Source organism: Capricornis sumatraensis, chromosome 1, assembly GCF_032405125.1.
Source record: "Capricornis sumatraensis isolate serow.1 chromosome 1, serow.2, whole genome shotgun sequence".
Classification (NCBI taxonomy): Eukaryota; Metazoa; Chordata; class Mammalia; order Artiodactyla; family Bovidae; genus Capricornis; species Capricornis sumatraensis.
In genome coordinates this window covers 236,434,614-236,460,309 of record NC_091069.1, presented here as the reverse complement: position 1 = coordinate 236,460,309, position 25,696 = coordinate 236,434,614, and the positions used below count along the sequence as shown (strand labels likewise).

At 35.8% G+C, this 25,696-nt stretch overlaps 1 protein-coding gene across 2 annotated transcripts in view; it reads right to left on the bottom strand.

Moving 5' to 3' along the window:
- PIK3CB (phosphatidylinositol-4,5-bisphosphate 3-kinase catalytic subunit beta) overlaps window positions 1–25,696 on the bottom strand; it is a 100,836-nt gene that overhangs the window by 43,695 nt on the left and 31,445 nt on the right. Inside the window, exons 7-11 of one of the 2 annotated variants that reach the window (XM_068969740.1) lie at window positions 24,411–24,662; window positions 22,839–22,935; window positions 19,626–19,756; window positions 17,252–17,302; window positions 1,146–1,334 (exon numbers count right to left, since the gene is read on the bottom strand). In XM_068969740.1, the coding sequence (XP_068825841.1) occupies window positions 1,146–1,334; window positions 17,252–17,302; window positions 19,626–19,756; window positions 22,839–22,935; window positions 24,411–24,662 (720 nt within the window). Of the gene's footprint in view, window positions 1–1,145; window positions 1,335–17,251; window positions 17,303–19,625; window positions 19,757–22,838; window positions 22,936–24,410; window positions 24,663–25,696 lie in introns of those variants that run through there. The other variant, XM_068969748.1, reaches the window with a different exon arrangement.

The following is a 25,696-nucleotide window of genomic DNA, read 5'->3' as shown; positions in this document are numbered from 1 at the left end:
AAGTAGGCAAATGTGCCAACTAAAAAATTCTTATATCTTACATTCAACCATTACGGGGGTTCACAGAAAACTAACCTTGAATTTGAAGAAATAACTGGTTAGATGACAACTATATCGGAACAATTAAAATCTAGCTTTAAAAAAAAGATATCCTGACAAAAATAGCTTCTTTTCAAAATAAGTAATGGTGATGTGGGCTAACTGTATAAACAGTTCAAATAAGGCACATCATATAATTTTGTAACATGATTCCAAAAAAAACTGTTAGACACTAGGAATAAACTCAAAAGAAATGCTTTCTAAACTTAATTTGAGAAATAAAACAATAAAGCAAAGATTTTAAAAATACAAGATTAAAAGAAATATGTATTTCTCAACTAAATTTAACTCATTATAGATTTAACAAAACAAGAAAAAAATTTAAAGACCAATTGAATTTAAGTAACTAAGGTGAATAAATGTGGTTCTCTTAATATACCAAATGTATTCATTCTGATTAAAAAATCATTTCAAGAATCTTTCTGGAGAACGTTGATAACCAAATGAATTTAATAACACCACTGTTTTTTCATAGGTTCTTGAAAATAAAATCAAGGAGCTAAAATTTGGTGGCTTCTTCTGGATCCAAAATTTTTTTTCCTTTTCTCTATACTGCCTAAAGGTTCATCAACACTGCCCAACTTTAAATAAATAGTAAAAATGATGTCTTAGATCATTTAATTTATGATCTAGAATGTTAACTTCTAAAAACAGAGGTTACTTTCAAACAATACATATGCATTTTAGACATTCATTGCAAAGGGTCTTAAAATGAAAACCTAGGAGTTCATTGACAAAGCTGGTAAAAGTAACCCAGGATCTACCATATGCTGACAGAAATTATGGATGATTATTCCAAGACCTAAGTTTTAGTCATCTCTAGTAAAGGACATAGAAAACTTACTCAGAATTTGGGATTTTGAAATCTTAAAACTTTCTGGTCTACCATTTAGATCAGAAGGTCTGAGAGTTTAAAACCTGAAAACTTTTCCTGCAGAAAATTATCCTACCTATGGAAACATACCTTTGTAGGAAAAGACAATTTACATGAAATCAATAAAGTAATATAACGACCAAATGGAGTTACAAAAACAATCTCTTGTTACCTGAGCAACATCCTCAAGTTTATTCCACTTGATCGACAGCAGCAATTTCGGCAATGCGTGTGGGAAATTCTCTCTGCAGTCTTGTCGCAAAGTCCAAATAAGATCCATTTCATTCTCACACAGTTGAGACAATGGATCCCTGTCCAAGATTTCTTTCAGTACAGCAAGAAACTTCTTTCCACCTCGACTCTAAGAGAGCAAAATTACTCGTTACAAAACTAAATCGTGTAAACATAACTGGTAAACCTTGAACACAGGGGTTAGGGGCACCAACTCCCAAGCAGTAGAAAATCCCTAAATTCGTGCATTTAACGAAACCACGAATCATGTGGTAGTGTAGAATATGTATATTTTTTAAAACTTCACTTGATCTGCACAGCTCAAACCTGTGATATTCAAGGGTTAATTATACCATGAATTTTTAAAATAATTAATGAACTTTAAAATGTGAGATACTAACAATCTAATTCATTAAAAACTTGGAGCTTCCTTTAAAAGTTTTATTAACCTAAGTATTAAATTTGTAAACTAATGATGAAGGAAAAATTATTCTTAGTTTTTTAAAAGAATAAAAAAGAATCCTCTTTTAAAGTCCACGTACAAACACTAGGTGGCAGAATTGCAATTTGGATTAAAAAGAAGTCATATTTGAACTGAGTTTCTCATCTTTTGATATTTTTAATTGCTATAAAGAAAAAAACAACAGCAAAGATGTACCAAACATATGAAGTTTTTTTAGAAAAAAGTAATAGGTGCCTTCTCAGCTCTGAGGCATTAAACCATTTAGATTCAGAACTGAATCTTGGCTAAAATCAAACATTAAAAAAAAAGTTATCCCATTTTCTTTCCCAATCCTTATAAGAATATATTAAAATAAAGAAAATGGACCATACTGTTTATTCAATCCAGACTCTGAATTAAGACTAACATGAAAGAAAGAGATACAAAATTTCCCAAATATAAAGAAAAACTATAGCATTTAGGCAAAAATGTATCTCCGTTACCCCACCCCCTCAAAAAATCTCTAGAACTATCTGATAAGATTGTGTAAGGAGTTATTAATACATTCTATTACTATGCTATTTGGTACTTGAAATTACTTTAGCTGGGATTTCATATCAACAATAAACTGAATAAATCAAACCACTAACTTTCTAAAGTAGTGAGATTCAAAACAGTATATGCATATGTTAAAAAGAATTAGGATAACATAGAGAAAATCTGAAACAGTCAATGAAAACACCATTGTAATCAATAAGCAATTACACAAGTGTAGAATACAAGGTTAATATATAAAAGTAAATCATATTCTTATGTATTAGCAATACACAAGTGGAATTTGAAATTAAACAACACAATACCATTTATATTACTACCACAAAATAAGGAAACAGGCATAAAGTTAACAAAATAAATATAAGATCTATATGCGGAAAACTATAGAACTCTGATGAAAGTAATCAAAGAATTAAATAAATGGAGCTATATTTCATGTTCATGGATAAGAAGACTCAAAAATACTGCCAGCTTTCCTCAACTTAATATCAACAGATTCAATTCAAACCCAATTAAGATCTCAGTAAGTTATTATGTGGCTATCAAAAAACTGATTCTAAAGTTTATATGGAAAGGCAAAAGACTCAGAAGAGTCAACACATTATCAAAGAAGAAAGAACAAGGTTAAGGTCAACATGACCCTTTGGGTCAACATGACATAGGTAAAAATAAATATGAAATACAAAACTATAAAACTCCTAGAAGAAAACAGGAGAAAATCTAAATGACCTTGGGTTTGGTGATAACTTTTAACATATAACACCAGATGCATGATCCACCACTGAAAGAACTGATAAGCTAAACTTCCATGAAATTTTAAATTATCTGCTCTGCAAAAGAAGCTGTCAATGGAATGAAAACAAAATCCACAGACTGGGGGAAAATATGTGCACATATCTTATAATAAAGGACCGGTATCCAAAATATACACAGAACTCTTAAACTCAACAGCAAGAAAACAAACAATAGACAAATATACAGATCAAAGACCTGAACAGATACCTCATCAAATAATAAACACAGATGGTAAAATACATACATATATATAAGGAAATCAGTCCTGAATATTTATTGGAAGGACTGATGCTGAAGTTGAAACCCCAATACTTTGTCCACCTGATGCAAAGAACTGACTCATTGGAAAAGACTCTGATGCTGGGAAAGATTGAAGGCAGGAGGAGAAGGGGACGACAGAGAATGAGATGGTTGGATGGCATCACCAACTCGATAGATATGAGTTTCAGCAAGCTCTGGGAGTTGGTGATGGACCAGGAAGCCCAGTGTGCTGCAGCCCATGGGATCACGAAGAGTCAGACACGACTGAGCAACTGAACTGAACTGATATATGAAAAGATGTTTAACATCACATGTCAGCAGGGAAATGAAAATTAAAGCAAAAATGAAATATGACTACATACCTATTAGAATGGCCCAAATCCAAAACATTGAACATATCAAAAGCTGCTAAGGATGTGGAGCTACTCTTATTCAATGCTGATGGGAAGGCAAAATACTACAGTCACATAGGAAGACAGCTAGGTAACAAACAATATCATGCTCCTTGGTTTTTTATATGTACCAAAAGGAGTCAAAAGCTTATGTCCACACAAAAACCTGCACATGGATGTTTATAGCAGCTTTATTTAAAGTTGGCAAAACTTGGAAACAACCAATATGTTTTTCAGTAGGTGAATGGGTAACTGAATGGATAAACTGGAATACACAGAAAGGAAAACTATTTAGCACTGAAACAATTGAGCTATCAAGTCATAAAAAGACACAGAGAAACGTTAAATGCATATGACTAATAGAAAGAAGACAATCTGAAAAGGCTATATGTGAAATGGTTCCAACTACAACATTCTGGAAAAAGCAAAACTATGGAGACATTAAAAAGATCAGTGGTTGCCAGGGACAGATATGTCATTATGCATGTGTGCATGCATGCTCAGTGTGTCCGACTCTGCTACCACACAGACTGTACCCACCAGGCTCTGTCCATAGAATTTTCTAGGCAAGAATACTGGAGTGGGTTGCCACTTCCTCCTCTAGAGAATCTTCCTGTCCCAGGGATGCAACCCACGTCTCCTGAGTCTCTTGCATTGACAGGTGTTTTCTTTATGACTATACTACCTTGGAAGTCCTATATGTCATTATACATTTGTCCAAACCCACAGAATACACAACAGCAGGAAGGAAATCTAAGGCAAACTATGGCTGTTGAGTGATTATGATATATTAACGTAGATTCTTCCCTAGTAATAAAGTACCATTCTGGTGAGTGATGCTGATAAACAGGAGGCATATATATGTGATATGTGCAGGGGCAGGGATATATGGAAAATCTCTGTACAGTCCTCCTAAATCTGTTTTGAGCCTAAAACTTCTCTTAGCAAAAATAAACTCTTTTTATACACATGTATCCATACACACACAAACTCTCTCTCTCCTCCCATGTATGAATTATAGTGGGTTTATATTCAGAGCTTCAATCTAAAAAAGGTATGGTTTATTTCACGAAAGTGACTAAGTTTCTTTGAAAAATGATCATGATACATAATCAGAATTTGAAAATGAAACTCCTACACTTACATATAAAAGTGAAAGCTTATACTGCAAACAATGAAGAATATAAATTGTTCGTGCGAGAGAAAGGCAGACTGCTGTTGAGTTAAATAGTGAAAAAAGCTAACAGACCTACTATAATCTCATGGATCAAAATAAGACTTCACAGACCTGCTACAGGTAAATATCCTGAAGACACAGTAGTGAAGGAAGAGGGAAGAGCAATGAGTTAGCTGTGTAATTGCACTGTGATTGTTTACTGAGCTATGAAAAGCACAGTACTGAATAAGTCCAAGATAAAAACAAACAACTACCAGAAATGTTGCAGGAGGCAAAAAAAACTAAGAACCTTACGTTCTTTTACAAAACAATCAGCAATGAAAAATTATATTTCAGTGCAACTGAAGAACTTACACTCATGCTAAAATGCTGGAATTTAAGTAATGATGGAAAAAAATGAAAATTAACACCAATATTCTCTACTTTGTTTTTATGTTTATATTTTTCAACTTATATACATATTATGAATTACTGACCAAAATAAAACACATCATATGTATCCTGCCATGAGCATACGAAAAAAGACTATGGCTCTTTCCCCTTGCACACTGGAGGTAGGGGGTCAGGGGTCTGGAAAATTAATCTGTCATATTCAGAGAGGCTACAAACTCAAAATGTGTTAGCAATAAGCTATCAAAGGACAGAATTAACCATGCATTGGCCAGACTGGGGACCAGACAAACACACAGCTGAGGATGAGACAGCCCATGCAGTCATGGCTGGTGGGACAGAGAGTGAGAAGATAGTTAAATGATTGGGAGATTAATTACAAACAGAGGATTGAGCAAATAAATATGTTAAGGTTGACAGGAATCCAGATTACGCACTGTCAGAAAAGGTAAATCAAAATATATTAAGGCAGAGACTAAAAAGAAATCCTTTGGTAGCGAATCCAAATAAGAGACAGAGATAAGAACTCGTGGTTTTCAGTAGATAGACAAAGCAAAGAAACTTTGTTGTCATTTAGTCCCTAAGTCATGTCTGATTCTTTTGCGACCCCATGCAGTGTAGCCCGTCAGGCTCCTTTCTCCACGGGATTTCCCAGGCAAGAATACTGGAGTGCATTGTCATTTAGTTCTCCAGGGGATCCTTCTGATGCAGGAATGAAACTTGCATCTTCTATATTGGCAGGTGAGTTCTTCACCACTGAGTCACCAGGGATGCTTAAATATGCAGCTAGGTGATAAAGATACCACCCAGCTCTGTTTCATGAAAAGACCTAACGCTATTGCATGCAAAGGACAATGAGAATACCGAGTGCCCAGAATTTGGAATCGAAATACTTTTGACAAACAAAAGGAATCAGGACTCCCAGGAGGAATGACTGAAACCAAAGTTCAGTTCAGATCAGTTCAGTTCAGTTCAGTCGCTCAGTCGTGTCCCACTCTTTGCGACCCCATGAATTGCAGCATGCCAGGCCTCCCTGTCCATCAACATCACCCGGAGTTCACTCAGACTCACGTCCATTGAGTTGGTGATGCCATCCAGCCATCTCATCCTCGGTCATCTCCTTCTCCTCCTGCCCGCAATCCCTCCCAGCATCAGAGTCTTTTCCAATGAGTCAACTCTTCTCATGAGGCGGCAAAAGTACAGGAGTTTCAGATTTAGCATCATTCCTTCCAAAGAACACCCACGACTGATCTCCTTTAGAATGGACTAGTTGGATCTCCTTGCAGTCCAAGGGACTCTCAAGAGTCTTCTCCAACACCACAGTTCAAAAGCATCAATTCTTCGGTGCTCAGCTTTCTTCACAGTCCAACTCTCACAACCGTACACGACCATTGGAAAAACCACAGCCTTGACTAGATGGACCTTTGTTGGCAAAGTAATGTCTCTGCTTTTGAATATGCTGTCTAGGTTGGTCATAACTTTTATTCCAAGGAGTAAGCGTCTTTTAATTTCATGGCTGCAGTCACCATCTGCAGTGATTTTGGAGCCCCCAAAAATAAAGTCTGACACTGTTTCCACTGTTTCCCCATCTACTTGCATGAAGTGATGGGACCAGATGCCATGATCTTCGTTTTCTGAATGTTGAGCTGTAAGCCAACTTTTTCACTCTCCACTTTCACTTTCATCAAGAGATTGCATCAAGTGATTGCATTTAGTTCCTCTTCACTTTTTGCCATAAGGGTGGTGTCATCTGCATATCTGAGGTTATTGATATTTCTCCCGGCAATCTTGATTCCAGCTTGTGCTTCATCCAGCCCAGCATTTCTCATGATGTACTCTGCATAGAAGTTAAATAAGCAGGGTGACAATATACAGCCTTGACGTACTCCTTTTCCTATTTGGAACCAGTCTGTTGTTCCATGTCCAGTTCTAACTGTTGCTTCCCTGACCTGCGTAGGTTTCCCAAGAGGCAGCTCAGGTGGTCTGGTATTCCCATCTCTTTCAGAATTTTCCACAGTTTATTGTGGTCCACACAGTCAAAGGCTATGGCATAGTCAATAAGGCAAAAATAGATGTTATTCAGGAACTCTCTTGCTTATGCGATGATCTAGCCGATGTTGGCAATTTGATCTCTGTCTGCTCTGTCTTTTCTAAAACCAGCTTGAACACCTGGAAGTTCACAGTTCACGTACTGCTGAAGCCTGGCTTGGAGAATTTTGAGCATTACTTTACTAGCGCGTGAGATGAGTGCAATTGTGCGGTAGTTTGAGCATTCTTTGGCATTGCCTTTCTTTGGGATCAGAATGCAAACTGACCTTTTCCAGTCCTGAGGCCACTGCTGAGTTTTCCAAATTTGCTGGCATATTGAGAGCAGCACTTTCACAGCATCATCTTCCAGGATGTGAAACAGCTCAACTGGAATTCCATCACCTCCACTAGCTTTCTTCATAGTGATGCTTCCTAAGGCCCACTTGACTTCACATTCCGGGATATATGGCTCTCGGTGAGTGATCACACCATCGTGATTATCTGGGTCGTGAAGATCTTTTTTGTACAGTTCTTCTGTGTATTCTTGTCATCTCTTCTTAATATCTTCTGCTTCTGTTAGGTCCAGACCATTTCTGTCCTTTATCGAGCCCATCTTTGCATGAAATGTTCCCTTGGTATCTCTAATTTTCTTGAAGAGATCTCTAGTCTTTCCCATTCTGTTCTTTTCCTCTATTTGTTTGCACTGATCGCTGAGGAAGGCTTTCTTATCTCTTCTTGCTATTCTTTGGAACTCTGCATTCAGATGCTTATATCTTTCCTTTTCTCCTTTGCTTTTCGCCTCTCTTCTTTTCACAGCTATTTGTAAGGCCTCCCCAGACAGCCATTTGGCTTTTTTGCATTTCTTTTCCATGGGGATGGTCTTGATCCCTGTCTCCTGTACAACGTCACAAACCTCAGTCTATAGTTCATCAGGCACTCTATCTATCAGATCTAGGCCCTTAAATCTATTTCTCACTTCCACTGTATAATCATAAGGGATTTGATTCAGGTCATACCTGAATGGTCTAGCAGTTTTCCCTACTTTCTTCAATTTAAGTCTGAATTTGGTAATAAGGAGTTCATGATCTGAGCCACAGTCAGCTCCTGGTCTTGTTTTTGTTGACTGTATAGAGCTTCTCCATCTTTGGCTGCAAAGAATATAATCAATCTGAGTTCGATGTTGACCATCTGGTGATGTCCATGTGTAGAGTCTTCTCTTGTGTTGTTGGAAGAGGGTGTTTGCTATGACCAGTGCCTTCTCTTGGCAAAACTCTATTAGTCTTTGCCCTGCTTCATTCCGTATTCCAAGGCCAAATTTGCCTGTTATTCCAGGTGTTTCTTGACTTCCTACTTTTGCATTCCAGTTCCCTATAATGAAAAGGACATCTTTTCTGGATGTTAGTTCTAAAAGATCTTGTAGGTCTTCATAGAACCGTTCAATTTCAGCTTCTTTAGCGTTACTGGTTGGGTCATAGACTTGGATTACCGTGATATTGAATGGTTTGCCTTGGAAACGAACAGAGATCATTCTGTCATTTTTGAGATTGCATCCAAGTACGGCATTTCGGACTCTTTTGGTGACCATGATGGCTACTCCATTTCTTCTGAGGGATTCCTGCCTGCAGTAGTAGATATAATGGTCATCTGAGTTAAATTCACCCATTTCAGTCCATTTTAGTTTGCTGATTCCTAGAATGTCGACATTCACCCTTGCCATCTCTTGTTTGACCACTTCCAATTTGCCTTGATTCATGGACCTGACATTCCAGGTTCCTATGCAATATTGCTCTTTACAGCATCGGACCTTGCTTCTATCACCAGTCACATCCACAGCTCGTACTGTTTTTGCTTTGGCTCTATCCCTTCATTCTTTCTGGACTTATTTCTCCACTGATCTCCAGCAGCATATTGGGCACCCAGCTGACCTGGGGAGTTCCTCGTTCAGTATCCTATCATTTTGCCTTTTGATACTGTTCATGGGGTTCTCAAGGCAAGAATACTGAAGTGGTTTGCCATTCCCTTCTTCAGTGGACAACATTCTGTCAGAGAAACCAAAGTGGGGGTAAAGAAATCACCAAGTTAGCCTGGAACACTTTCTTGTACCAGAGAGAAGCAGATGCTCAAAGAATTATGTCGAGAGGTCAAACAGACACAAGATAGAACTTGAGTTGCCACAGCCAAAATCTGGGTCAAATCTGCACATCAAAATTAACTATGTCATTAAATAAAAAAGCAATCACAAATTCAAACTACTATAATTTTTTAAGTAAATAAATGGGGGGTGGGGATGTGAGAAAAACATCTACCCTACAGTATAAGTCAACTAACAAACCCAAAAGGAAAATAAATTTGAAAATCACACTTTGGAAACCACTGTAATTAATACTGGTTCAGACAATCTGTATTAATAAATACTAAAACAAGTGGGTGAAAGTTAGCTGTGAAACAGTATGTTTCCTAAGTCGCAAAATAAGTCCACAAACTTCTTAGTTATTAACTTCGTAGTAGAAGAACCTAGTGGACACTATCCTAACCAAGTAATAACAATTAATATCATCAGTAATGGAACAACAACAACCAAAAGACAAAACAAAACAAAAAAAAACAGCCAAAATGACAAATTGACATTGTTTGCCTGTAAACAATGAGTAAAATGTAGTAAGGACACATCACCACTTAAATGTGCTCAGTTGTGTCCGACTCTTTGCAACCCCATGGACTGTAGCCCACCAGGCTCTTCTGTCCAGGGGATTATCCCAACAAGAATACTGTATCAGGTTGCCATTTCCTCCTCCAGAGGATCCTCCCAACCCAGGGTTCAAACCGACCTCTTGTGCGTCTCCTACACTGGCAGCAGATTCTTTACCACTGAGTCATCAGGGAAGCCCCCAAAAGTTCAATGTATTCATGCTAAAAATGCATAGCTAGAATCCAATCATGACAAAACATTAGGCAAATCCAAACTGAATGACATTCCACAAAGTAACTGATCTGTATCCTTAAAAAAAAAATCAGTCATTAAAGACAAGGAAAGACTGAGGAACTGTTCTAGAATGAAGGAAACTAAAGACACATGTCAAAGAAATACAACAAGTAATCCTGGGTTGAATCCTGCGCCTAAAGAACACTCCTGAGACAACTGGCTAAATACGAATGGAATGTGGGGAACAGACAATAGAAGTGTATCAACATTATTTTCCTGATTTTCATGGATTGATTCTGGTTAACTATGAGAATGTCCTCATTTTTAAGAAATATATACTGAAGAATTAAAGGATAAATGGCATAATGTATGCCACTTCATCTCAAATGATTCTGAAAGAAATGCATACACACACATGGAATGATAGAACAAATATGGCAAAGTGTTAACAGTTGGGGAAGTTGGAGAAAGCTGTATGGGAATTCTTCATACTCTTCTCTCCGGTTTTCAGAATGTCTGAGATTTTTTTTTTTAATGTTTGCTCTTTTCTTCCATCAAATGGAGGGCATTAAAGATTCCAAATCATTCTATTAAGAAAACATTCTAGACAGATCCCCAGAACCTCTGAACTAAAGGCTGAGTCACTATCTGCATTCACAAAAGCCAGTCGTTAAGATTTTGTGCCTGAGATTCAGCAATAAGAAAATAAAACTTTTCAACACACATGTTTTAGATGATTGCAGGGTTTCTAACCCCCATGCTATCTCATAGGAGGATGGTCCTGTGCATTGTAGGAAGTTGAGTAGCACCTGAACTTCATTCACTACCTGTCAGAAACAACCTCCAGTGAGTTGAGACAAATAAGAAAACTTTTAGACATACTAAATGCCCCACTTGAGGCAAAAAAAGAAGCCACAGGTTGAGAACTACTGGCTAGGAAGATGAAAAGCTGCCAATTCAAGAATCATAATTCACAAAGATCCCATTTTTTTCTATTTTTCAGATATCCCACAATCTTTGGCAACTACATATTTTTTAAAATGCCAATAGCTATTAGGCTTAACACTTTTAAAAGAACAGAAGTGCTGTTGAGAAGGATATGAAAAAACTAGAATCCTTTCGCAGTTGGATTTTGCAGGTGGGAATGTGATATGGAACAGTTATTTTAGAAAACAATGGTAGTTCCTCAAAAGATAAAAAACAGAATTAACATATGATCTAATAATTCTACTTATGGGTACACAGCCAAAAGAATTGACAGCAACATCTCAAAACTATATTTGCACACTCATGTTCATAGCAGTGTTATTCACAATAGCTAAAATGTGGAAGCAAACAAGTGGATAAACAAAATGTAGTACATAAACTGGGTATTAGTGGCACTAGTGGTAAAGAATTTGCTTGCCAATGCAAGAGACGTAGGTTAGATCCCTGGATGGGAAGATCCTCTGGAGGAGGAAATGGTACCCTACTCCAGTGCTCTTGCCTGGAAAATTCCATGGGCAGAGGAGCCTGGCGGGCTACAATACATGGGGTCCCTAAGAGTCAGACATGATGGAATGACTGAACACACACACACACAGTTCAGCAAGCGAACTTATCATGATCTTATTAAAGAATGTAACATGCTCTTGATAGATACACGAAGAGAGGATTAAAACAGTGAAACGAGAACATAGTTCTCTCTATTCCTTTCATTCAAAAAGATGAAGTATTTTAAGTATTTAAAAATACTCACCAGCAACAGTTCTGGGATACAAGAGAAAGTGCCTAACATAGGAATCCTTTACTGAGAGAAAGCAGATAGGATCAGGGATCAGATCTGCTAAGATTCAAGCGGTAGTGACACAGTTCCAGGATGCATTCCAGCTTAGAATCAGAGGATTCAAGGAATGAGAGGTGGCCAGGGGGAATCATCAGGGAAGTTAGTAGTAATGGATCTGCAGGTGGAGCAGCTGCTGTGGTCACACATGCCCCTTGCTCTGTTTGTGCTGAGCTGAAACAGCAATGGGATTAGCCCAAAATTGAGATGAGGAGCAGGGTACTAAGTACTTGGGAGACACTTGATCTCAGAAGGGAGGAAATCTTCACATATAGGAAACTCATTTTCAGCACAGCCTACCCCAAATCCTACAGACACTGAATGAAGGTTACAGTGAAAAAGCAAACAACCAGGGAGCCACAAGTACAAAAGAGCTAAACTAAGAATCACCAAACATTGAGAAACGCCGAAATAAGAAGAAAAGACAGATGCCAAAAGAAGAAGCAAGACCACTTCAAAGATAAGATTGTTTTATTCCTCAGAGAGAATTAATGTGACAGAATAGCCATGAAAAAGGAATAAACAGAAATCTTTTAAAAGATAATGAAACAAACTCCAACCTGACTAATCACAAGAAACTGCAAGTTAAAATAATGTGACATCAGTTTATGTTCACTGAATCAATAAATTAAAAGGGTTAGCAGATGCAAAAGGACTGAAACTCTCCCACAGTGTGTTTTAACCCTTTTAGGGTATGCAACTTGAATTTAGAATTCTTACTAAAAGGGTACAAACCTTTCAATCTATTATCCTACAAAACACAAACATGTATAAAGACATACAAAACATTCACTGCAACAAAGCTTTAGTAGAGAATAAGTGGAAATAAGCAAACATACACCAGTGGAGGTATGAATATTTAATAACTAATGGTATCAGTAATTAATCTCATGAAATATTAACAATGCTTTCATAAAGAGAGAAGTGGAACTCTTCCTACAAACATTACAAGATCCATAAAATTCATTGCATGAAAAAGGAACAAAGTAAAAAGATCTCAAACTTTTCAAAAAATGTACAGATATGTACACACAAAGTTAAACTGTTTATACACTTATCTCTAGGAGAGAAAGGTAAGTAGCAGTTAGCAAAAAAACTTACATTTTTGGTTCCATATAGTTTATTCATTGTACTATGACAAACCTAGATAGTGTATTAAAAAGCAGAGACATTACCTTGCCTACAATGGTCCGTATAGTCAAAGCTCTGGTTTTTCCAGGAGTCATGTTATGGATGTGAGAGCTAGACAATAAAAAGGGCTAAGTGCTAAAGAATTGATGCCTTTGAATTGTTGTGCTGGAGAAGACTTCCGAATGTCTCTTGGACAGCAAGGAGGTCAAACCAGTCATTCCTAAAGGAAAGTGACCCTGAATATTCATTGACGGACTGATGCTGAAGCTAAAGTTCCACTACTTTGGCCACCTAATGCAAAGAGCTGACTCACTGGAAAAGACCCTAATGCTGGGAACAACTGAAGGCAGGAGGAGAAGGGGAGGACAGAGGATGAGATGGTTGGATGGCATCACTGACTCGATGGACATGAATTTTGAGCAAACCCCAAGAGATGGTGAAGAACAGGGAAGCCTGACGTGCTACAGTCCATGGGGTTGCAAAGCGTCAACGTGACTGAGTGACTGAACAACTATGTGCCCACTAAAAACAAAACAATACAGCAAACCTGGACAAGAATATTGCATCCTCATTAAGGAAAGAACCTCTGATTTATGTAAGATAGCAGTAGATCATAGGAGAAATAACACAAATTAATTTAGCCTTCTGATATCCAAAGAGCAATATTAAGATTAATAAAGGGTAACTAAAAACAGGCGTGAGAATAAACAGAGGAGTATATACATAAACGTATATACATGTCTTAGACTGCAATTGTATGCTTCCATAATTTCCAGACAAGCTGATAAGTGTATACTTGTGATAAAATTATTTTATTTCACTAAAGAGAACTACAGTTGACCCTTACACAACATGAGGATTAGGGATGCAGACTCTCGGAACAGTCAAAAACCATGTGTAATTTTACAGTTGATACTCTGTATCTGAGGTTCTGTATCCACAAATTCAATCTGCTTGCAGATTACGTGGTACTATAGTATGCATTTAATGAGAAATCTGAGTGTAAAAGGACCTATGCAGTAACTGTGTTCTTCAAGGGTCAACTGTACTCTGAAGTATTTGTAGTAGGAGTTACTTGCACTGCAGGGCTATGGACATTTTTGAGAACTCTATAAAAAGCAGAAGACATCCTGGGAAATATCTGAAACAATCTTAAGAAAGAAGAACAAGCAATCATACTCCCTGACTTCAGACTATACTACAAAGCTACAGTAATCACACAGTATGGTACTGGCACAAAAACAGACACACAGATCAATGGAAATGAACAGAAAGCCTGGGAATATATCCATACACTTATCGTCAACTAATCTACAAGAAAGGAGGCAAGAATATACAATAGAGAAAAGACAGTCTCTTCAATAAGTAGCCTTGAGAAAACATGGACAGCTACATGTAAAAGAATGAAATCAGAACATTCTCTAACACTACATACAAAAATAAACTCAAAATGGTACTATAAAACTCCTAGAGGAAAACATCAGCAAAATACTCTTTGACATAAATTGAAGCAACATTTTTTTATGTCTCCTACAGTAATGGAAACAAAAGCAAAATTAAACAAATGGGAGCCAGTTAAACTTAACAGCTTATGCACAGTAAAGGAAATCATAAACAAAATGAAAAGACAATTTACAGAATGGGAGAAAATATTTATAAACAATGCAACCAACAAGAGATTAATTTCCAAAATATACAAACAGCTTATACAGCTCAATAATAAAAAATACATACCAAAAAAATTTTAAATGTATAGAACATCTAAATATTAATAGCTGTTTCTCCAAAGAAGTCATACAGATAGCCAATAGGCACAAGAAAAGATTCTCAACATTTCTAATTATTAGAGAAATACAAATCAAGACAAAAATGAGGTACCACTTCACACCAGTCAAAATGGTAATCATCAAAAAGCCTTCAATTCATAAATGCTGGAAAGGGTGTAAGGAAAAAAGAACCCTACTACACTGTTGGTGGGAATGTAAACTGCTGCAACCACTATAAAAGACAGTATGGAGCTTCCTTAAAAGACCTAAAAATAGAGTGGCTATATGATCCAACTATTCCACTCCTGGACATATATCCAGACAAGATGAAAACTCTAACTTAAAAAGATCCCTGCACACCAGTGTTCACAGCAGCACTGTTTACAATAGCCAAGACATGAAAGCAATGTAAACGTTCACTGACTGACGAATGGATAAAGAAGACGTGGTATGTATACACACATATATACACATCTTACAATGGAATATTAGTCATAAAAGAATGAAGTATTTCCTACTGTATAGCACATGGAACAATATTCAATATCCTGTGATAAAACATAATGGAAAAGAATATGTACATATATGCATAACTGAATCACTTTGCTATACAGTAGAAATTACCAAAAAATTATAAATCAACTAAACTTCAATAAAATAAAATTTAAAAACAGAATGAAACATTGCCACTTACAGCAAAAGGAATGAACCTAGAGATTATCACACTAACTGAAGTATAATTCACTTAGATTATCACACTAAGCGAAGTGTTATCTACAAAACAGAAATAGATACAAACACCAAAAAACAAACTCTACAGTTATCAAAGAATAAAGTTAAGGGGAATAAATTGGGAGTTTGGAATTAACAGATACACACAACTATATATAAAACAGATAATAAAGATCTACTGTATAGCAAAGGAAACTATATTCAGCATCTTGTAATAATCGATAATGGAAAGAATCTGAAACAGATATATAAACTGAATCACTCTGCTGTACACCTGAAACACTGTAAAGCAATTGTACCTCAATCTAAAAAGGGCTCCCTTGGTAGTCCAGTGGTTAACAATATGCCTGCCCATACAGGCAATACGGGTTCCAATCCCTGGTCTAGGGAGATTCCACATGGCACGGAGCAACTAAGCCCGTGCATCATCACTACTGAGCCCAGGCTCTAGAGCCCACAAGTAGAACTACTGAAACCCATACGCCCTGTAGCCCCTGTTCTGCAACAGTGAGAAACCCATGTGCTGCAACTACAGAGTAGCCCCTGCTCACTGCAACTAAAGAAAGGCAGTGCACAGCAAGGAAGACCCAGGGCAACCAAAATTTTAAAAGCAATTTTAAAAAATTTTTTAATTAAGGAAAAAAAAAAAAAGAAGGAAAAGAAATGAAGAAGACAGCCCGGGCCAGACGTTTCTCTAACTACAACATTAAATATTGCATTCATTCTGTACAAATAATAAAACCATATACATTATCTCCATTTGTCTCCTGGCTTCTAACTAATGACCATTCTATATAGAGTGGCATCACTACAGTCACTTGAAAATTATAAACTGATGACATGAAAAGAAAATATCAGATTAAAACTCAGAAAAGTCTTAAGGTAAAGCAGGAAAAATTATTATTTAAAAATATAGATGGTAGAAATATTACATATATTGTAAACAAAATAATTTATTTTGAAGTCCTTGGGCAGAAACAATGGGAATGGTGTGTGCAGCAGGGACTATTTGTCTGTCATTATGCACTGCCCCCTTCTAGCTTTATTAACTATAATCTGTTACTCTTAGCCAAGTACATGACTGCCGGCCAAGGACTATATTTCTCAGTCTCACTTATCGTTAGGTATGGCCTCTAGTCTAACTTTTCCTGTTCCTGCGGCCCGGAAGGTAGTAATGTAGAAAGTTGAAGCACCAATATTAAATGAAATAAAAACAACATACCAACGTGAAAGATTACCAAGATGCAAGAAACCTGGGTCCCCAGCAGTGCAAAACCTGCCTTAAATATATCTGCTCTATTCTGTCAGAGAAGTTAAGAAAATATAACCTCCTCATTCAACTGAATAACATTCAAAAGATGGTATCGTGAATTTATGAAGTGTCAGAGCATCCCTCACAGACCACCTTCTGAACCTGTGCTTGAACCGGAAAAGTGCTTACTAACTAAACACAGAACAACCTGAAACAGCTTCCATTTAACAAAACATTAGCATGTACATACTCATGCACACTCAGACTATTCTTGCATATGAGGATGGTCTTCCATAAGTTCATTACCATAAATGACATGACAGTGACTAATAATAAGCACAACTTTGTAACATAAGGCTATTTTAAAACCTTGATACTTACTGATACATTAGCACTATCACTGCTTGCAATCTCAGCTGCTTTTTCAATAATCTGTTTAAAAAAACGGAAAAAATTAAAATTTGGCTCTTGTATTTATAAAATTATAAGTGTAAATGTCTAGACTTGTACATAGACTTATACATCCACATGTACAGGAGCTACATATGATATGACATTTCTATGGTTTATAACGTAAGTGAGAATTTTAAATGCAAAGTGGTCTTATCTTCAAACACTTGACAAACTCTTTCCTATAAAGGACTACTGACTCCCAGACTATGCTAGGATTCTCTATAGATAAAATAAGCAGTGACTAGTATATATGAACAAATTTTTAATATAGGTAAATATTTTCTGGTTAAGAAAATGCAAAAGTATGTAATAGCTGGGAAATAGCAACCCACTCCAGTATTCTTGCCTGGAGATTTCGATGAATGCAGAACCTGGTGGGCTACAGTCCATGGTGTCTCAAAGAGTTGGGCTCGATTTAGCAACGAAACGATGTAATATTTACCAAACACAGAATAAGTTTTTATCATTTCTCACATTTTATTCTGAATTAGCAGATAACAAAGCAGAAGTAATGTCAAGAGAAAACATAAAAATATTTTCTGAATTTAGTAAGTTCAAAAGAGGTTCTGATTCTTGAAAAGATGGGGAACCCACTACTCTACGAGAAAGGCTCAGCAGGTAAAAAAACCTGAAGATCCATATCCAGTTACTGAGTTAACTAATTCTCTGGAAATAACTTAATTGTATCCATATGTATGAAGTATACTGGTAATTTCCATCCTATTTCATAAGGTTATGTGATAAAATTATATCACAGTTATTAATATTAAGCAATAATCATAAAACTAATTTGAAAACTAAAATGCATACAAGTGGGTAAAGCAGAAGACATTAAAAACATACGAAATTTTCCCTTTTTATATCTGCATTATGTTTTTTAAATGATCATATATGCAACTGGACAATTAAAAGAAACTAAAAAATATAAATATATTATACACATTTAAAGACTAAACTTTCCATCCTACGTAGACCTTCAAAAACAGACTCTCCAAGGGATCAAAAAGGCAAAAGTAAAGTTTAATGACCAGGTGTAGACGATTCTGTTGACAACAATGCTGAAATAGAACATTTCAAAAAACTGGACTGCTCTTAAAATATTAGATTAAAATTCTTAATATTGCACAAGATGTTACATTTGTAAAACCACCTCAAAAAGCATTTCTTTTGATCCAAAAGAAATTATAAGTGACTGCTGAACACATACAATAACTGAAGACAAAAAAAGTCTGAGCTTGGACTATTAACTGTATCACAAGTAGTTATAGCTTATGTATAAATTCCTAACCTAAAGAATAAAGCCACAGGATAAATGTAATGGATGCATCAAAACGTACCTTCCACCCAGTGTGCACTAAAGTATACGGTTCTTGACATATTTGAGATTTCTACTTAATAATCACAAATTTTAATTTGGTTCTATATTACTGAACAGAAAAAGATTCTAGAAGAAAATGAAAAATTACATCTACGTGGATAAAATTCAATTAAAATGAAAGTAAAGGAAGAAATATTTGGTGGTACAGAATGTTAAAATACAATTAAGTGTACAATATATTAACTGAAATTGTACTATAGCATAAATGTTTAAAGGCAGCTTGGACTCAAATGACTTAATACTATAAACTTCTTATTTATTATCTGAGAATTTGCTCAAAGATTTCCTCACAAAAATCAGCATCAATCATACCTGAAACAAAGATGCCAAACCTGAAGATAAAACATATGACAGCTTAACTCTCTTAGCATGTAAATGATGATAGCCTAATTTTCAACCTCCACCACTCTCCATATCCCAAAGACATGCAGCTTATACACTAAAAAGTTATGTTTAGAAACAGAAGCCCTTGCTGTAGCTTTTACAAAAGTAAGTCTGACTAACACCATATTCAACACAAATAATCTGTTCTTTGCATACCAACTCTAATCACACTAGTGATTATCTTTAAACTGAACTGACACACTGGCACGTTTCACTGAATATTTCACACGTTTAGAGCTATAAATGAATGCATTTATAGCCCTTTTAAATTGGAAAGAACCTCAGAGAACAATTATGATTTCCTCATTTTACAAATAAGGAATCTGAACTCCAGAGATGCCATGTCTCACTTGCTCACTGATAAAGCCAGTACTAAACAGAGCTGGCTTCTGGCTCAGTGGTCTTTCCACTGAACCAAGTTGTAAATGTATATACCATCTTCAAAGAGAAACAGACATATCTAGCTTAAGTGATAAAGATAGAGAGCTGAGAACTAATAACTGAATTATTTCATACATAGTGCCCCTTTAATTAGCTTACCTTATCGAAGGGAGGATAGTAATAAGGTTGTTTTTTATTCTCTGGGAATTTTATGTGCAAAGCTGTTGCATTTTCTGTATATGGATTTGTTTGAACAGTTCCCATTGGATTCAACATTTCTTCAAGTTCATCTAAAATATGCAAATAATTTTGATTCTTAGGAAAATGTTTTTAAAACTAAACTAAAACAAAACCTTACTGGATTTTTATCATGAAAATTACCTTAAAAGTGCGTCACCAGGACCACTCTGGTGGTCCAGTGGCTAAGACTCCCCGCTCCCAGTGCAGAGGGCCCCAGTCTAACCCCTGGTCAGGGAACTAGACCCCGCATGCTGCAACTAAAGATCCTTCATGCCACAACTAAGACCCAGCACAGTCAAATAAATAAACATTTGGAGGTGCGAGGGTGGGGAGGAAACGACTGCGTCACGTATGGAAGTTTGATAGACAATATCACTAAGCCTCTAATCTTCTTCATACTTGGCACAAAATTTGAATGTAAGTTTATGTAACATCTTTAAAATGAAAAAAATTAATAAAAATTAATAGCTACCTCACATCTTTCTTAAAATTTGTTTAAGTATATTCAATCTACAAATAAAAACAGTTGGAACTATTCTTAATTGCTCAAAATTAGGTGGTGCATAGGAATTTTTATTATTTCAACAACATTAATCTCTGAGTCACATATGTTCTAATTTTCACAGTCATTACAGTACCCAAACTGGTACTTTGAGTGTCATTGATGATATTCCTTTTGACAAACCTAATGTTGGTAATATTTCTCTGTGATCTCAAAGCTGCTGATATAAACACCTTCTCTGGTAGTTTCTGAAACATTCCATCTAAGTGGTTCTTCTTCAAGACACGCCTTCATTTTCTCTATCATTCTAAGTATAGTCCATTCACAGATAATGCATAGTAATCAGAAAGTCAACATTATCTTAAACTCTGGAGATCATATAACTTTCTCACTTCACAGAGAAGTAAACTGTTGAAGAGACATTAAACTCTGAGGAAACAGAATTAGCAGTACAAACTAAAGTCTCCCCTCTTCAAACTATTTCTCTCATAACAGATTTTTCGCACATTCTTTTGCACTTTAGTAAGGAAATAAAAGATAAAACTACCTTCTGTCCAGACCTGATGTCTAGGTAGTATGCAAATTCAGAACTGTCTCTCAAAGCTAGAAAATCTTTACAAAATATTTAAAAGTTTCAGCTCTTTAATCAGTCCTTTGCTTATCATGTTTAATACTCTCAAATCTCACAGATTCCATTTTGACCTAGACTGAAGGAATTCTCATAATTTCCACACTTCTAAAGCTGACTGTTCAGCAAATTAATAATATCCTCTATTTGTGTTATCTACATAGTAGTGTTATCTTGTCCTATCAGTTGCATCCTATCTAAAGTCCAGTGTAACATTTTAGCATTATCAGCCCCAAACATATGGAGAAGAGAACACTGCACAAAATATGCTATTTTGCTTTAAAATAGGGAGAAAGCTAGAAACTGGAGCTTGTAGTTCCTGCTATATATATAGATAATTAATGTGGTTATAAACCTTCTAATGAGAAGCTATGAACTCACTAGAGTATTTAGAGTTCCTGTGTTTCTAGCTTGTACCTACTAGGATAAATGTGAATTCTAGAAACAAAACAAGCAGAACAAATATCTCTAACATTTTGTTAGAGATAAATTCAGGTCCATGGGATGACAAGTTAACTGCAAAAATTGTCAATTTTTCCAAAAATGTCAGTCAAGTAACTTACTGATTTTGGAGAACATGTGTGAGTCTAAATTAAAATTTTCAGAAAAGTATACTGCTGAACGGAATAATTTTTACTCTGAAACTACAGCTCCTCTTAAGAAACTTGTAATTGCACACCACTCGCCTATATTTAGGGAATAACGTAGTTAGTGAAAATTAATAGAGGTGTATGGAGGAAAGGGTGGAGAAGGCAATGGCACCCCACTCCAGTACTCTTGCCTGGAAAATCCCATGGACGGAGGAGCCTGGTAGGCTGCAGTCCATGGGGTCGCTAAGAGTCGGACACGACTGAGTGGCTTCCCTTTCACTTTCATGCACTGGAGAAGGAAACGGCAACCCACTCCAGTGTTCTTGCCTGGAGAATCCCAGGGACGGGGAAGCCTGGTGAGAGGCCGTCTATGGGGTCGCACAGAGTCGGACACAACTGAAGCGACTTAGGAGCAGCATGCAGGAAAGGGTAGGAATTAAAGAACATACACAAATAAAATACTAGGATGTGAGCAGTTTATAAATATGTCTGTGGATAACTGATTATCCAAAAACAGTTTCTCAGGTAGGAACTACTAAGATAGAACATTTAAAAATGTTTGTCACCCACAAAATAAACTTTTTAAAGCAAGAAGGTTCACAATGTTATGAAATAGATTAACCAACAATGAAGACGGGGGGAAAAAGCCAGTATTTTAACACAAAATAAAATTTCCAACATTTGTGAAAGCTATGAGAACAATGGAAAGAGTCAAGTAATCTTTTGCACAAATCCTAGGTTTGAACCAATTACATAAGACTGACTGACTTATCAGCAACTTTCCCTTTTTCATCCATAAAAAGCCATCTCATCTCTTAACATGAGAATGTAAGCATTTCCTCTAGTTATTATCATATCGTTTTTAAAAATGAATATTATTGTTTAAAAGTCAGATAAGAATTATTTCCTAGGTATTTTTTTCCTCCACTGATACATAATTTTAGGAGTACTATTTAAGCCATCTCACAGGAGTACTATATATGAAATACAGGCATATGGAGGATGCTCCTCTCCTAGCTCAAGTTTCAGGCTAAAGCCAACTAAGGAATAAGTGATTTTACTATCCTTCCAATGTTAGTTAATGTTTCTTCTAGGGTGGAAGTTTAAAACAACTAGCAATAACAGAGGTTGTTAAAAAAAGACATTCTTCTTGAGAATTTCTCAGAAACCTATAAAAAATAAAACAGTTAATGTGAGAAAATACTCATCAAAGTAAATATATTCAGATACAAACCACTTGTAAGTATATTAATATAATCTTTCAGAAAATCTGTTTTAGAATAAACAATAAAAATATGAAAAGATGGTTTCTTTACTGGACTGAATAAAGAGTGAGCCATAAAAACATGTTAACTAGTCCCCACATGCCAAAAATTACTCTTTAACACTAAGTATTAGAATGTAAATCTTACCAGGAAATGAAGACCAGCTGTGTAATATTATATCTCCAGATCTCAACTGTCCTTTAAAGTCAAAAACCATCGTATTTACCCAGGCTACAGGATAATGCTGTTGAAAAAGATACCATTGCATAAATATGCTAAGAATGAACTTTAAGGTATGAACAGGCACATGCCTTTTGCTTCAGTATTGTTTCTAGAGTTCTAGATGATTTCCCCCAAAATCACCCAATATAAAAACAAGATGTACATGGAAAGATGTTCAACATCTTTATAATGGTTTAAGAAAATTCTAAAAGCTAATTAATGTCTCTCACAATAGAGTATGCAAAAAATAGAACATTTATTGTGCATCTGTTGCAAGTGATGAGGAATTTTTAATAATTCAAGAAAATATGTCTGATATAATGTCAGATTATATGTCTTAAGAGCTTTCAATCTACATAAATCTCAATTTGGCAAAAGGCAATGTCTCTAGGTATTGTAGAATTTATTCACATTTCTAAAAAGGAAATACCAAGCTAACAGAACTTTTATGTAGACAATTAGACTAATTAACCTAGTCCCAGGAAATGGCAACCCATTGCAGTACTCTTGCCTGGAGAATCCCGGGGCAGAGGAGCCTGGCGGGCCACAGTCTATGGGGTCGCAAGCGTCAGACACGACTAAGCACATACGGTGCAGCACAGTACAGTAGAGAAAAGGCTATAAAAGCTTGGACACTTTGACTGAAATTATGTATCCGTGGAGGGAAAAAACACTAAGGAAATAACGCTTATCTGACTTTTAAACAATAATATTCCTTTTTTAAAACTACATGATAATAACTAGAGGAAATGCTTACATTCTCAGGTTAAGAATAAAAAGATACTAATTCTTGCAGATAAATATAGTAACCACATTTTTAATGTATAAAATTCATATACCCATCCTCAAAAAAAACCCTTTCCGTAAAGTAAGAAGAAAACAAAAAAGACTTGAAAATGTGAAATCGAAGATGAGCTATGAGAACAGGTTCACCATCCTTTATCCACAATTTCAAAGTCTAAGAAACTCTTGAAAAGCAAAGGTTCATTTACTACTCATTTGACAATAAAACATGACCAGAAATGACATGAAGCTAACTGACAGCCTTCTTTTGTCTCATTTAGTGTGTATACTCATATATTTCACGTCTAGAAACAGATGTGTTTGATTACTGAGTTGTCCCAGACCCTACATGGGGTGTTCAGTGATGTACGATCTTTCTAAAATACATAAAACTTTACATTCTGAAATACATATGACACCAGAAGTTTCAGTTAACCTGTAATATTTTAACTCCTTTCATTCTTAACTATATTTTCTAAAAAGCAAACATTTATAATAGAACACTTATATTAATGATATTTACTAAATTTGCCAAAAGAAAAATGAAAAAAATATAAGGGAGACTTACTGTCTTTTTAAAAATCAATTCTTAGGGACCAAAGTTATATGATATAATTTCATTTATATTAATCCATTATTTTAAATTTTAAAATTATTCCATTATGTTATTATTATTCCATTATAAAACTTTTTCAGAAATTAGTATATAACTACCACTTTTCCAGATTTCCTGATGGTCTGATACTTAGAGGGATTCATGGTTTTAGTTGATTTCTTAGTTTTCACTTTATCCAAAACTGCATAAACAGCAAAACATAATCGAGTCATTCGTGGCAGGTCACAAGTATTGATATCAAATTCCAGTGGTTCATTCCAAATATGATCATTCTTCCCTGATATCTCTGAGCTTACAACAGTTTTACACAGGAGTTCGGTACCATGAAAAAGGCCAGCCCTGACATGAACCTGTAATGATGGAGACAAAAACAGAGAGTCATGAATACTGCACCAGTAGAACATCTTTGTTTTGAAGAATGGAGAAGCGCGTACTGGCAGAAGAAGCAGACAAACTCTAGGACAGTCTATTAGTCCACAGAACCATTACATGATAATTAATCACCATGTAATTCACAAAACTGTTAGTTAAAACCTATTTTCACGTACTAAGCAGACTAGCTAAAGAGTGTCTCAATGGTGTAAATGGATCTAAAGAAACCAAGACCATAAGTATAAAAACTACTACTATATGCTTACTTCCAATCAATTCATTTACTAAGGGCCTTGTCTTAGTCTTTTGTACAGCTGGGAAGGAAAGGGTGGATAAAACGTCTCCAAAATCTCTACTTACAAATAATTTATGAATCAGTCATTATAAAGGTCAACTTGAAGATATTCTATCCCTATTTACGGTTATCCTACACAGCACTGTCTTTCATTTTTAAAAGACTCAGGTTCAAAGTGATGCAGGACATGTGCAATATGTCCCAGGAAATTTTATTTAGTTATTTACATTATTTATAAAACAACACGACATGATTATCTTCAATTTAAAAGTGAGTGGTAAAAGTAGAATGAGTACTAAAACACAGAGCCTGGGACTTTCCTGATGGTCTAGTGATTACCATTCTTTACCTCTACTGCAGGGAGCAAGGGTTCAATTTCTGGTTGGAGAACTAAGATCCAACATGTCACCCTGCACGGCCAAAAAAAGAATTTATACAAAACCCAGTTTTGAGTAAAAACACACATATGGAACTTCCAGAAAGTCTTTGACTTTGGAAGTCCAAATATTACTATTTAATTAAATACTCACATGGCCAAATATACTACAGACTGAAATATACAGAATGACTTTTTCTGAATTGCACTGTCAACACTGTAAGTCTATCCAGTGAAAGACAGTATAAAGAATATATATATATGTAACATTATTTTACCGACTACAATGATGCTGGCAGGGGTTTTGGTGTGCATCACCCACTGTGTCTCCTTCATAAGAA